The sequence below is a fragment of the Sciurus carolinensis genome, chromosome 1 (genome assembly GCF_902686445.1).
Source record: "Sciurus carolinensis chromosome 1, mSciCar1.2, whole genome shotgun sequence".
Lineage (NCBI taxonomy): Eukaryota > Metazoa > Chordata > Mammalia > Rodentia > Sciuridae > Sciurus > Sciurus carolinensis.
The window spans coordinates 50,462,338-50,475,285 of NC_062213.1; the positions used below are offsets into that span (position 1 = coordinate 50,462,338).

At 36.8% G+C, this 12,948-nt stretch overlaps 1 protein-coding gene across 1 annotated transcript in view; it reads left to right on the forward strand.

The window, feature by feature from the left end:
- The window catches only part of Cngb3 (cyclic nucleotide gated channel subunit beta 3), a 147,626-nt gene that overhangs the window by 101,547 nt on the left and 33,131 nt on the right, over positions 1-12,948 (forward strand). Inside the window, exons 12-13 of the mRNA XM_047530139.1 lie at positions 2,086-2,245; positions 4,144-4,241. Coding sequence (XP_047386095.1) covers positions 2,086-2,245; positions 4,144-4,241 — 258 coding nt within the window. The remainder of the gene's footprint in view (positions 1-2,085; positions 2,246-4,143; positions 4,242-12,948) is intronic.

A 12,948-nucleotide genomic window follows, 5' to 3' on the forward strand; every position in this document is an offset into this window, starting at 1 on the left:
TGAGAGAGTTGATCACTATCTCTAGGAATTAACTAACCCTGGGAGGGGCAAGCAAAGCCCTAGACAGCAGCACATCAAAATACAGAAAATTATATTGTGGATAATACAGATACACAGAGATATGGCAACTCCAGCCTAAACATATCAATGTTCTAGAGAGAAGTTGTAAAGGAAACTCCATTAAGAAAGCATTTAGGTACTGGAAGATTAACATAAAGCAGTTAAAAACTGTAAGTATTAAGTATAATAATCTTAATGGTTGTGGTAATTGTGTTAGTAGCTGAAATAGGAAGCTGGTTAGAGAGAAAATTGAAATCAACTTGCATATAGATAGCAAAAATTATATTTCATAATTTTTCATAAAAATCAATGTGAGGTAATCATGTCGCATTTGTTTTTTCTCTGTTTTACAGATGTAGAAACTCCAAAGATTTTAAGATGCATCTCTAATTCATTCATACACATAATTTATACAGTTATATGATAGAACTATATATAATAATAGTAAAATCTAACACATATTGAGCACTTACCACGTCCAAGGCAATTTTCACAACAAGACTAAGATATATTGTCTATCTAGTACCAGATAAATTCTCTTGCTACTCAAAGCGTAGCCTTTGGAAGGGCAGCAATAGTATCACTTGAAAATTTCAGAACTCAGGTCCGCCTTTAGACCAACAGAGTCAGAACCTGCATTTTAACATGATCTTCACGTGATTCTTAAGCAAATGAAAGTTAGTGTTGTTTTTATATAACACATCACACCATGCCTGCCTTTAAATTGAATTTGAGATTCCTACGGGAACTGAAAGAATTATCAAGTCACTGAATATATTATAACAATGCACAAGAGAAAGATTAAACTTGTAAGTAAAGATTTGTACCTTAAACTCTCATAATGAATAAAAATACTTAGAAACCAAAGTAAGAGAGCCTGAGACAAAATCTACATTTACTCAAATTCTCACACATACCAGTGACTATACCTTGAAACTAATTATTACTTTTTAACCACAATATTCTATTCCCTGATGCAACTTACAGAGCCTCACATTTTCTAACTCTCCTACCCTCATGTGTTTTCCCAAACTGGGACCCATCATGGAACACAAGACTTCCTTAACTCCTACACCAACAAAATCCAACATTGCTGAAGAATAAAAATGGAAACTGAGGAAGGCAATCATTTGAGCTAGAATCCAAAGAATGAGTAGTTCTTTCATAAGCATAAAATGCTCAGCAGCTACTAGAATGAATGAGCAAAGTCTTAGTGTGAAAGTGAGATCCTGGTTTTCCTCTATGTTATAAACCCACAGTCAAAGCAAATTTACAACCACTTGCTTCCTTCTATGTGAGAGGAAGAGTCGAGCAATATATCTCTTTTGTGCTGAGACCTTAAAGATCAGCTTTTAACCTAGAGTGGGTTTTTATGGCTGAGTTATAAACATCCAAGAACTAAAACCTGACAGTTCCTTAAGTATTGTCACAGCAGTAGATGATGCTTCAGTAATTTTAGCACATTTCAACTTCTGCTGAATACTATGCCTTAAGCATGATGAGATTTGATTTTTATCTGTCTAAACAACACAAAGGGAAGTACAAAGGTTGCAATTTCATGATGAATTGAGTCTACATAGCCAACCACGCTAGATAGGGATGCTTTCAAAGTAAGACTCACCCAAATGGACTAGCCATTCTGTCAGATAATTGCTAACTTCCATTGCACATTCCTTGTATACACACAAGCTGTATGTTTTTTTTTAAATATCAACTAACATTTCATAACAATATCCAAGTACACAAAGAAGATTTTGTATAGCCACATGCATTATGTGACAGAATCTTCACAAAAAATCTCACATGGTTAGGATGACAGATCTTTTTATTCTCTTTGAATCAGAGAGAGAATGTGATTTGCCCAGTATTTTATGGAAATGGATGAAGTTAGCATCCCGTATCAGTGTGGTTGGAATCAAGTCAGGGTATCAGAAGAGAATGTGTAAGAACACTTAATCAACTGGACTTTTAGAAACTACTACAGTTCCTCTACTGGGTATAGTGTGACCATGTTTCTCATTTTAGATGAGAGATGTAATCGGGGCAGCCACAGCCAATCAGAACAATTTCCGTGCCAGCATGGATAATACCACTGCCTACATGAACACTTACTCCATTCCTCAAATTGTACAGACTCGAGTTCGGACTTGGTTTGAATATACATGGGACTCTCAAAGAATGCTTGGTAAGCATGACAGATTACTGATTAAATTCCTTCAAACCTTGTCATATAATAAAAATTAGGTATGGTAGAAGGGGAGATGAATTGAATTTGAACAAAATATTGAAAAGCAATTAAATGATCTTTTAAGTATTAATTTAGTACCATGGGCTTTTTTTTCTTTTCTTAAATATGAAACCATATCTTGTTGGTAAGGCAAATCTTGAAAGAAAATGCTTAGATTTTTATTCGGTGCCTACTGGAAGCTAAGTATTACACATTTTGCCTCATATCAGGAAATCAGGAAAATTGTTATCAACCCCTTTTAAGAGACAAGGAAACAGCTGAGGCCCTAGAAAAGTGGTCAAGGACATAGCCAAAAAGGGGCCAATTGGAACTCAGACCTGTGTCTGTTCTCCAAACCCTTGCTCTTTCTGGGACAGCACCCTCTTCCTGGGAACAGAGTACTCAAAAATAACAGCAAAATTTTAGGCCACCTCCATCCTATAGTAGGACACACAGTTCCTTCTAAGAGACTCTTAATAACTAATGTTGACAACTAATAGTACTATAATATAGGAGTTAAGATAATTTATATTAAAGAGTTATAAAACAAGATGAAGATAATATGCTGATTGACAATAATAAATTCAATTTTTAGTTTGTTCTCTAAAGATAAGAATTGGTGCCACTGAGAAGTCAAAAATATAATAATAAAACCACTGACTCCAGTGCAAACATGAGATTCTCAAATCACAAATGTGCCTAAGAGCAGAAAGAACCCTTTGGTTATTGGGAGCAGGAAATTTTCACCTTTCTGCCACTCTTCGGGGAGTACAGCCTCATGTTTGGAACCTCTTCCTGAGTGACCAAAGCAGCAAGCCTCTCTCTTGGGCATCCACCACACTCCTGAGGGCATTTCAAGTGGGAAAGAAGCAAGGGAAGGAGCAGTGCCTCCTCCCTCATCCCTTTAACAGCAGCAGATACTGACCCAGAGCCTTGTCCTAGGAGGAAAGTAGACACAAACAGTCCTCAGAAACTGGAAACCATGTTTCATGTGGAAGATGTTCAGTTTTAGAATCTACACTGGCATCAACATAGGAATATAATATAGCTATTTTTCTGTTTTCTAAATAAACATCAAAATAATTCTCATAAACCCTGGGCATACTAGGCATTAAGAATAGACATTTTTATTTATGAAACATTTTGTCAGCCAGAAGGCCCATCATCTAATTCACATGAAGAAAAATCTGTAATGTATTCACATTCTTTATTGAGTTAATAAGCAACTAAATAAAAATAATTTGAATTTACTCACTTAGCACATTTCTTCTTTAGATTCCATTCCCAGCTGAGCCACCTATTAATTATGCTTAATACAGCAAGTCACTTACAGCCTCTGTGGGTTTCAGTTCTTTTTGTTTTTCTTCTTTCTGCAAAGTAGGAATGAGAACACTTACCCTTAGGGTTGTCATAAGGGTCAAATACGATAATGGATATGACAGAGCTCTGTACACTTTCAAACACCACCTGGCGCTCATTATTATTTGCCATCCCTAGGATGTTAGTCTGCAAATAATAGAAGCAAAAATCAAGAGCTAGATCCTTTTCCCAGCTCAGCTTGTGCACTAGCCTCTGTCTCATGATCATTAAATTTCATATCTAAGATTTCAGCAAACACAAAGTTCTAGGATTTTTCAGTGTGTCATCCATTGTAAAATACTTCTTTCCTCTCATGAGCATAAGAGTGCTGTTGCGATAGGTACATAGATCCAATAGATATAATGAAAATAAAGAATGTGATATATCCATTTATTTATGAAACAGTTTGCATTTTGTTTTCTTTATTTTTTTAATTTTCTACTTGTACTTTGATTAATTTCTCTCCTTATTGGGTCAATGTGTTTATCTTTACAAAGATGAGTCTGAATTGCTTGAGACCCTGCCGACTACAATGCAGTTATCACTCGCCATTGATATGAACTTCAGCATCATCAGCAAAGTTGAATTGTTTAAGGCAAGTACTTTTATAATTAATAGAAAGACACCATATCAGTTTCCCTGCAAAATCTAGGCTCCTGCTTTATACAGTATTTATGATTTCTTTCTTATTTTAACAAAGTCAAAATAACCTGGAGAATTTATAAGAGTCAAATAAATTACAGGTCTCTCCCCAACAGACAACCTACTCTTTAGAAGCCTCTCTCTTCTAATTGGTGTCACAGAAGAAGAGTTCTTCAGACTCTTCTTGCATTAATTTAAATATAATTAAACTCTACAGTTCTCTGTCTTGGCTAGTAAGTGCATCCCCTTCCATTTATGAAGGTACCTTGGAAATATATAAGCCCTTACAGGTAAGCTCTGGATTGGCCTGACAGAGAATCATGCCTAATCTGGTTTCCTGTTACAAATGCATTGGATTTAGACTGTTAAATATGGCCAAATTTAAACTTAGAAACTTTTCATTTTCCGGAAAAAAAAAAAAAGAAGGAAGTTTTGTCTTTTGGATGTTTTTAATTTTTCTCCTTTCTTTATGCATTATACTACATATAAGTTTTCTTTATGCATTATACTACATAGAAGTTTATTTCTCCTTAGATTTGAGTCTATGCGTGGCATTCACTGATTCATCTATTCAATTAGCTCATTCAACAAATATTTCCTGAGTTCCTACTATGACACCATTTTAGCCACTGGGCATTCAACAGTTGAAAACTAATATATATGTGGAATTTAAATTTCAGAAAAAGAGAATACAAAATAATATATTACAGGAGGAGGTGATTGTGCCATGAATAGATTGAAGAGGTTAAGGAAGATGAGGGTGGTACTGCTCAGGAAAGAACTCCCGGATGAAGTGCATTTGAGCATTTGAACCAAGGACTGAGGGAGGCAAAGGAGTGACATGTGCAGATATGGAGAGGAGAGAAGGGGATGGGGCATGAGAAATATCACAGGAGGATGGACAAGAGGAAACTCTGAGCTGGGAATACACAACAAGGAGGCCAGAAGAACCAGAACAAAGTTAGGATGATGAAAAGCAAGAGAAGCCCAAGAGAAGGGCTAACGCGGAGGACATGGAAGGGGTCAAGTTAATAGAAGGCCTAGGAAATTGCAGTATAAATTTTGGAAAGACTGTACTCTGACTTGTAAAGGCACTGAGAATCTTGAGCAGAAAATTATTTGAGACAATTTTGAAAAGGGTTATCTTTCCTGCTGGGTGGGGACCTCAAGAAGCAAGTGCTGAAGGTGGAGAGATCAAATGGAAGTCATTGTAACCACCTACAGAAGACAAGACAGCGACAGGCCCCAGGGTAGTAGACCCATCATTGAGAAGGGACCAGATATTAGGTATGTTCCAAAGAGCCTGCAGTTCTTGCTGTTTGATTGTGTAAACAGAGTCGGAAACAAGAAAGGATGCAGGATGACTCCAAGGATCTAGGCCTGAGGAACAGGAAGAACAAAGATACTATTTTCAAAAAGGAAGTTTTAGAGAAAGTATAGACTGAGGGGGTTAGAAAACAACCGTGTTATGGCTGGAATAATGGTGTCCCTTCTGAAATTCATGTTGAAATTCAGTCCCCAGAGCAGCATTATTAAGAGGTATGGCCTTTCGGTAGTGGTTAAGTCTTAAAGACTGTGCCTTATAAATGTGATTAGCACCCTTATAAAAAGGCTCAAGGTTGCCTGGTGTGGTGGCACAGGCCTATAATCCCAGAGGCTAGGGAGACTGAGGCAGGAGAATCGCAAGTTCAAAGCCAGCCTCAGCAACTTAGTGAGGCCCTAAGCAACTCAATGAGACCCTGTCTCTAAATAAAATATTTAAAAGGGGTGGGGAGATGGCTCAGTGGTTAAGCACCTCTGGGTTCAGTCCCCAGTTTAGAAAAAAAAAAAAAAGGCTCAATGTTTAAGGAATGCTTTTATGAGCACACCACATTCCTCCCCTCCAGAGAACATAGTGACAGATTCCACCTTGGAAGAGAGAGCAGCTTTCAACTGATGACAAACCTGCCAACACCTTGATGTTGGACTTCTTAGCTGTCAGAACTATGAAAAACAAAGTTCTATTATTTATAAACTATGCGGTATATGGTATTTTGTTATAGCAACACAAACAGACTAAGATAGATTTGTTAGTTTGAGGTGACTGTTAAGAGTTCCAGATGGAAATGTCAGGTGGGCTGTTTGATTTATTAATCTGCGTTCATGGGAGAGGTCCAAACTGTAACCATAAATTTGGGCTTATCAACATTTTGATGTAATTCAAACTATGGTACTCAATGTGATCACCAAAAATGTGAATGTAGACAGAAAAGAAAATGTAATCTACACAAAAGCATATGCCTTGAAAATACATAATCACTGCCACCGGAGACAAAATGAAGAAGAAACTGTACAACAAAATGGTTAGGGCATGGTCACTCCCAATGTTTGGTTAACCGATGACTCTGTAGGATAGTAAAGTTAGATCAATATCATAGGACTCTTCTTCATTGAGTCCTGGTCTAGATTTCCATCAAGATTTTGATGAAGTTAAAGAAGAAAGGTGTGATATTCAAATTGGCAGATAACACAAAGTAGAAAGGAATAGTTTAAAATGTGTTAATTACAAAATTGGAAATTAACCGAATACTTAACACAATGAGCAAAGCCAACAACATTAAACCGCAACAGCAAAAAGGTAAAATTTTGAACTTAGGTTCAAAATTAAAATATTACAAATGCAAAAAAGAAAAGCAATAGTTTTATAACAATTTGTTTTAGACATAGGAGTTTTATTTGACTTTAAATTCCTTGAGTCAACAGAATCATGTATGAGATTGTCTTACATTTTGACATAGTATTGGTTTCCTTGATGTTTAAATTATATCTGGGCTAATATCACATTGCAAAAAACCAGTTTTAAGAAGGATGCTTACAAATTTAATTCTCTTTGGCTGAAGGTATGAGTATAGGTTGAGTTGTGGGCCACAAAGATCATGAAAGAATGACCTCATAAAATTATTCTTCAATATCAGAAATCAAATCAATGATTGTTTCTAGTGGGGAGTAGAAATTGGGATATCAATTATGAAGAGGTATGACAGAAATTTTGGGGTGAGGGAAATGTATTGTTTCTTTTTAGTTATGGTATACAAGTATATACCTTTGTCAAAATTGATCCAACTCTCTCTTTATATCTGTATATTTCACTGCATGTAAATTATACTTCCATTTATTAAAAGAAGAAGAATGGTCTCCAAAAATATTGTGTAGATGCTGAGGAAGTTGTGGGAGAAAATCCACTCAACGCTAGCAGAAGTTCTGTATCCTTAAGTTTGTTTTTAAAAGAATAAGACTTTATACTGTTCAGCAAAATAGCACTGAGCTATACACTCCTTTCCTTTTTTTTTTTTTCTTCCATATTTCTATTGGTGCATTATAGTTGTACATATTAGTGGGATCTGATGTGACATATTTGTACATGCACCTAATATAACAATATGATTTGGCCAATAGCACTCCCCAGTACTTCCCCTTTTTCTTCTCTCCTCCCTCCCTCTGGTCCCTTTCCTCTACTGATCTCCCTTGGATTTTCATATGATTCCCCTCCACCTATCTTTTCTTTTTTCTCTCTAGTTTCTACATTTGAGAGAAAACATACAACCCTTGACCTTCTCATGTAAACTCCTTTTCTAAATTTCAGACACCTAAACTAGAGTAAAACCTCCTAGGGAAACCAAGCTTCGTCCTGTCTCTGTATCTGCTACACAGTGCAATTTCTCACACAAAGCATAGCTTATTAAAGGCCTTAGAAAAGAGAGAGTGCAGGAGGGAGGAAGGATGCACTGATAACAATTCTTGAAGATTATAGGAAAGTAATTTCCAATTTCCGACGGGAGCTATCCCACAATGGATGCTCCAGGAAAAGCAGAAGCATCATGGAAAGAGTTTTCTGGTCTTCTGTCAGGTAGCATATGAAAGGGATTTTACATTGGTTATCAGGTCTCTGGAGATAAATGATTTCACACTGTAGCTTGTCATCTATTGGGGGGTTCATGAATAAAATTAAGTGAATCACAACCAGCAAACAAAATGAAAGAGAAAATATCAGTGCATACTAAGGAAGGGTGGGTACTACTAAGTTCAATGAAACTTTATGTCTTTTTGTTGTTGTTGTTGTTGTTGTTTATATATATTTTTTCAATACTAGGGATTGACTCCAGGAACTTGCATATGCTAGGCAAGCACTCTACCACTGAGCCACGTCCCTATCCCTTTTTATTTTTTATATTGAGATAGGGTCTGGCTAAATAGATCAACCTAGCCTCAAACTTGCCGTCTTCCTGCCTCAGCCTTCTGAGTAGCTGAGATTACAAGTGTGTACCGCCATGCCCAGCAAAATTGTCTTCTGTGCATAGTGGTCAAAAGTGTATGAACACCATTAGATTCAACTGATAATATTTTAAAAGGTAAGGTTTTAAACCTTAACGTCTCTAAAATCTCTAAACCTTAATGTCCAGATTGATTGAGAATAAGTTGACAGCACTTTGCTTTTTTCCTAAAGAGGGAAAAAAAGACTTTCAATACCAATAACTTTTATAGGATTTTCTCCAATTTTGCAAGTTACCAATTTTCTAATTCATAGTTTCTCCTTTGCTTTTAAACATGTCTTTGAATATCCATCCAATCAGGAGCATCTGACTGAGAAAAAAAGGTTAAATCTTCACATCTTGCTAATATTGCATACAAACATAAATTTTTTTCATGGCGTTTCTATTAAGGATGTGGTTCCTTCCAGAAAGCATCCGTTTATTTTCTGCTTAATGAAGAAGTTGTTGTTTTCTTTTTTTTTTTTTCTTTTGGTTTGTTTTTTCCTTAAGTAAAGTGAAATAGGAAATAAGTAGGTATGGAATCTTTCTGAATTTATTTTTCATGGAGACGGTCTTAGCGTTTTATACAAATCTGTTACTTTTTAAGAAGGAATTAGGTTGAATAGTGATCCCACACCTTGGGTCTCATCATTCATGCCCTGCATTGCTTCTGAAGCAGTCCACTGCGTTCACTGAGAGCTGCCTTTATAGCCAGGAACTAAGTGTACAAAAGAGGGAACATTCGAGGTGTGAGCAGGGAGGACATGTAGGAACCTGTGGAGTGAGAAAGTAGAGGTGTCTGGAGGTTCAGACATGTGTGAAAATATAAACCTGTTCACCAAAAGAGAAGTCTTGGGAGCTAGAGTGTGGGATGCTAACCCAAGGGGACTCTAGAAAGGTGAGTTGAAGCCAGACTGTGTAGTGTGGGCCCAATTCCTATAGACAAAGGAGAAAACAGACGAGATAGATTTATTTTACAAAGACAAAAAGTGGTGCTACATTGAAGAGACCAGAACTTCCAAGGAGACAGTGAACGGCAACTGTCAGACATATCTTGAATTCTCCCTGAAAAAGAATCTTCCAAAAAAAAAGAGGATCTTCCATATCTCCCAATGGTAGGCAGGAAGAGAGAGAGACAGAGACCAGGACATCCAGCCCCAAGATTGGAGACTGGCTGTCAGACTTTACATCCTTCTGTTCTTCAAAATAGGATGAACAAAAGATATTGAAAATTATTAAAAACATAAATATCTCTTTTCAGATGTCCAAAGGAATGTTTTAGGTTTATATCTTGGGCCTTCAGCCAAAATTTTTCAGAACTTTTCTACATTTTATAAATTTGAGAATGAATACAGATCTTGTGATATTTGTTAGCACCAGAGAATGATACTGAATGAAATAAGCTTGCTTCAGTTTCTCAAAAGACTTATGTCTTTTGCTTTAATTTTACATTATATTCAAATTTGCCCTGGTAGTACAAATGTGCTTTGATATTTTTCCTTTCGGACTTGTAAAATTTGTTTCTCAATCAGTGAGTATCATGATGTCCCTTGGCAGGAATAATGTAAGCAATGTTATGGTATCATAAATTAGCGTTAAAGACAATGTCCCGTGAAGGTCCTCCATGTTATCCATAATCCTTCAATTCCAACAAAATTGTCACCTTACACTTGGTATATCCAATTCCTACATGCCCTGAGCACTGTCAAGGCTATGTGGATGAAATTAAGCCAAAGGTAAGAAACCCAACTATTGTTGACCCTGAATTTTAAAATAAATACATATGCTTTCATGAAAATAATATTTGCTTCGTATTGAGAGCATGCTGTGTACCACAGTACACCAACTACTTCATCACCTTCTTTCAGTTAAGTCTCTCAGAAACTCTTGTTATAGGCTGAATTGTGTCTCTCCCCCAAATTTAAAATGTTGAAGCTCCAGACCCTTGAACCTCAGAATATGACTGCATTTGGAGATAGGGTCTTTAAAGAGAATTAAAACGAGGTCTTTAGGTGGGTCCTAATCCAATTTGACTGGTATCCTCATAAAAAAAGGAAATGTGGATACGCAGAGAGGCACTAAAGAAATGTATACAGACAATAGATCATTTGAGGACACAGTGAGAAGGCAGCCACCTGCAAACTGAGAGAGTCCTCAGAAGAATCCAGATCTGCCAACACCTTAATCAGACAGACTTTTAGCCTCCAAAACTGTGAGAAAATTATTTTTGCTGTTTAAACCACACAGTCTGTAGTAATTTGTTATGACAGTTCTAATAAATTAATACACTTCTTACAAAAAGCTTTGTTACTATCCCTATTTAACAAAGAAGGCAACAGCATACCTGACTTAGGTCACAGAGCTCTATGCAATGACACGCCACAGTCTGTGAATTTAACCACTGTTTGATGTTACATTTCAGTTCCCTACCAACTCTATCTGGATAACAGATAAAATGGTTGTGAATTTAAGTCAGCTTTCTATCACTATGATGAAATACCTGAAAAAATCAACTTATAAGGAGGAAAGGTTTATTTTGGCTCATAGGTTCAGAGTTTACAGTCTATAATCTCTAGACCCTGTGGCTTTGGGCCTGTGGCAGCACAGTACACCATGGGCAGGACCATGTACTGGAGAAGATCTGTTCACCTCATGGTGGCCAAGAAACAGAGAGAGAGAGAGAGAGAGAGAGGAAGAACCAGGATCCTAATGTCCCCTTGAAGGGCACACCCCCCAGTGACTTAACTTTCCTAATGACTCCACAGGCTGGGAACAAGCCTTGGGAGCCTATGGGACTTAGGGGGAAAATTCAGACCCAAACTATAGCAACAAGGAACCAGAAGAGTCTTCACAAGAGTCAAAAGTTAAACTTAAAGTGAGCTTTCTTTAGCCATTTACATAGACTTAAACTTGACACATCACTTAGAGATGTAAATTCATATACACCTTTCTATTCTCCTATTTAAAAATACCCTGAATCTCATGTGTTCTTCCCTCCTAATCAAGGCAGGTAGAATTAGAGTCACAAATTTTCACTAAAGCTTTGCTTCAATCAGTTGTGGTTAATTAGTAAGGTTTGCTGCTTCAACATAGGGTGATTAGAGTTTTCAAATAGCTTCAAGATGAAGAGCCACATTATAATTTTTTAAAAATTTTTCACAAAATGGCTTCTCTTCCATGCAGATTTCATGTTATTCCAGGGCTCAGCACAAGTATTAAATTAATAAGGAGCAATTCATTTCTAAAAGATTGGGTAATTTTCCCTCCTTTTTGATGACTTCTTATTCTGATTTTGATTTTTAAATATATTTTATCAAATTAAACGCTAGGGAAATCACACTGTGTCTCTGCCACTAAATTACCAGAAATGGGAGAAAATTTAATAAAGGTTCTGTTGCACCACCTCGTGGTTAAAGATTAAAATTGCATTCCTTAGAAACAAGCAAACAAAAAAAGCCTGCTCAACAGAAGGAAACTAGTGACCCAGATAAACCAAAATTGGAATGTAGGTACTTACCACCAGTCTGGAAGGTACATTGTGTCTCTTTGCTGCTCTGATAAGAATACAGAACCAATTCCAAACAACCCCCTTACTGGAACCTGTGACATATTGTGATTATGTGGAAAACAGCGCCTGGAAAAGCTCTGGCTTCTACAGTAGGAAAGATGAGGAGGAAACATTTGCATGTGAGTGACCGTCTGAGCCAAGAATAGAATGGGAATGGGAAAATGATCTCTATCACTCACAGGTTCCCAGCAGTGACATCCTACCAAGATAATGCCATCACCCATTTACTCACCAGGGTCTAAAATCAGAGCCATTACAGTGAAACTATGTATCATTTTTACCAAGTGTCATTTTTACCATGATGGTATCAGTGATAAAGGATATTGCTAGACTTTTCGAAGTATTTTGAACAGAGAGCTTATAACTTAGATGAGCTTCATTCAACTATACAACCTAAGTAGTTTCTTTGTGCAAGGGACTGAGCTAAGCAGTAGGGGAATACCCTCAGTTACTGAATCTATACTGTCTTTGCTCTTCAGGGTCCCTCAATAGAGTGAGGAAATCTAAATAAGCATAAGATAACTAACTTAGTTGTTTTGTGATGATTAAGTGGTTCTAACAAAGAAAGTGCTTCTATGTGTATCTGGTACATAGGACGCAAGTAAAATCAAGTTCTTCATGTGACCTTACTTGATCACGCCGGGATGGATTATTTCATCCTTAGGTTTCCATCCAGTGTATGACTTCCAACTTTGACTCTGTACCACTTCTGGAGAAATGAAATTATTGTCAGTTCTCAAGGAAAGATTGATGGAAATAACTTCTGGTGTTTAAAACCATTGGGTGTAGGGTTAAGTCTAATG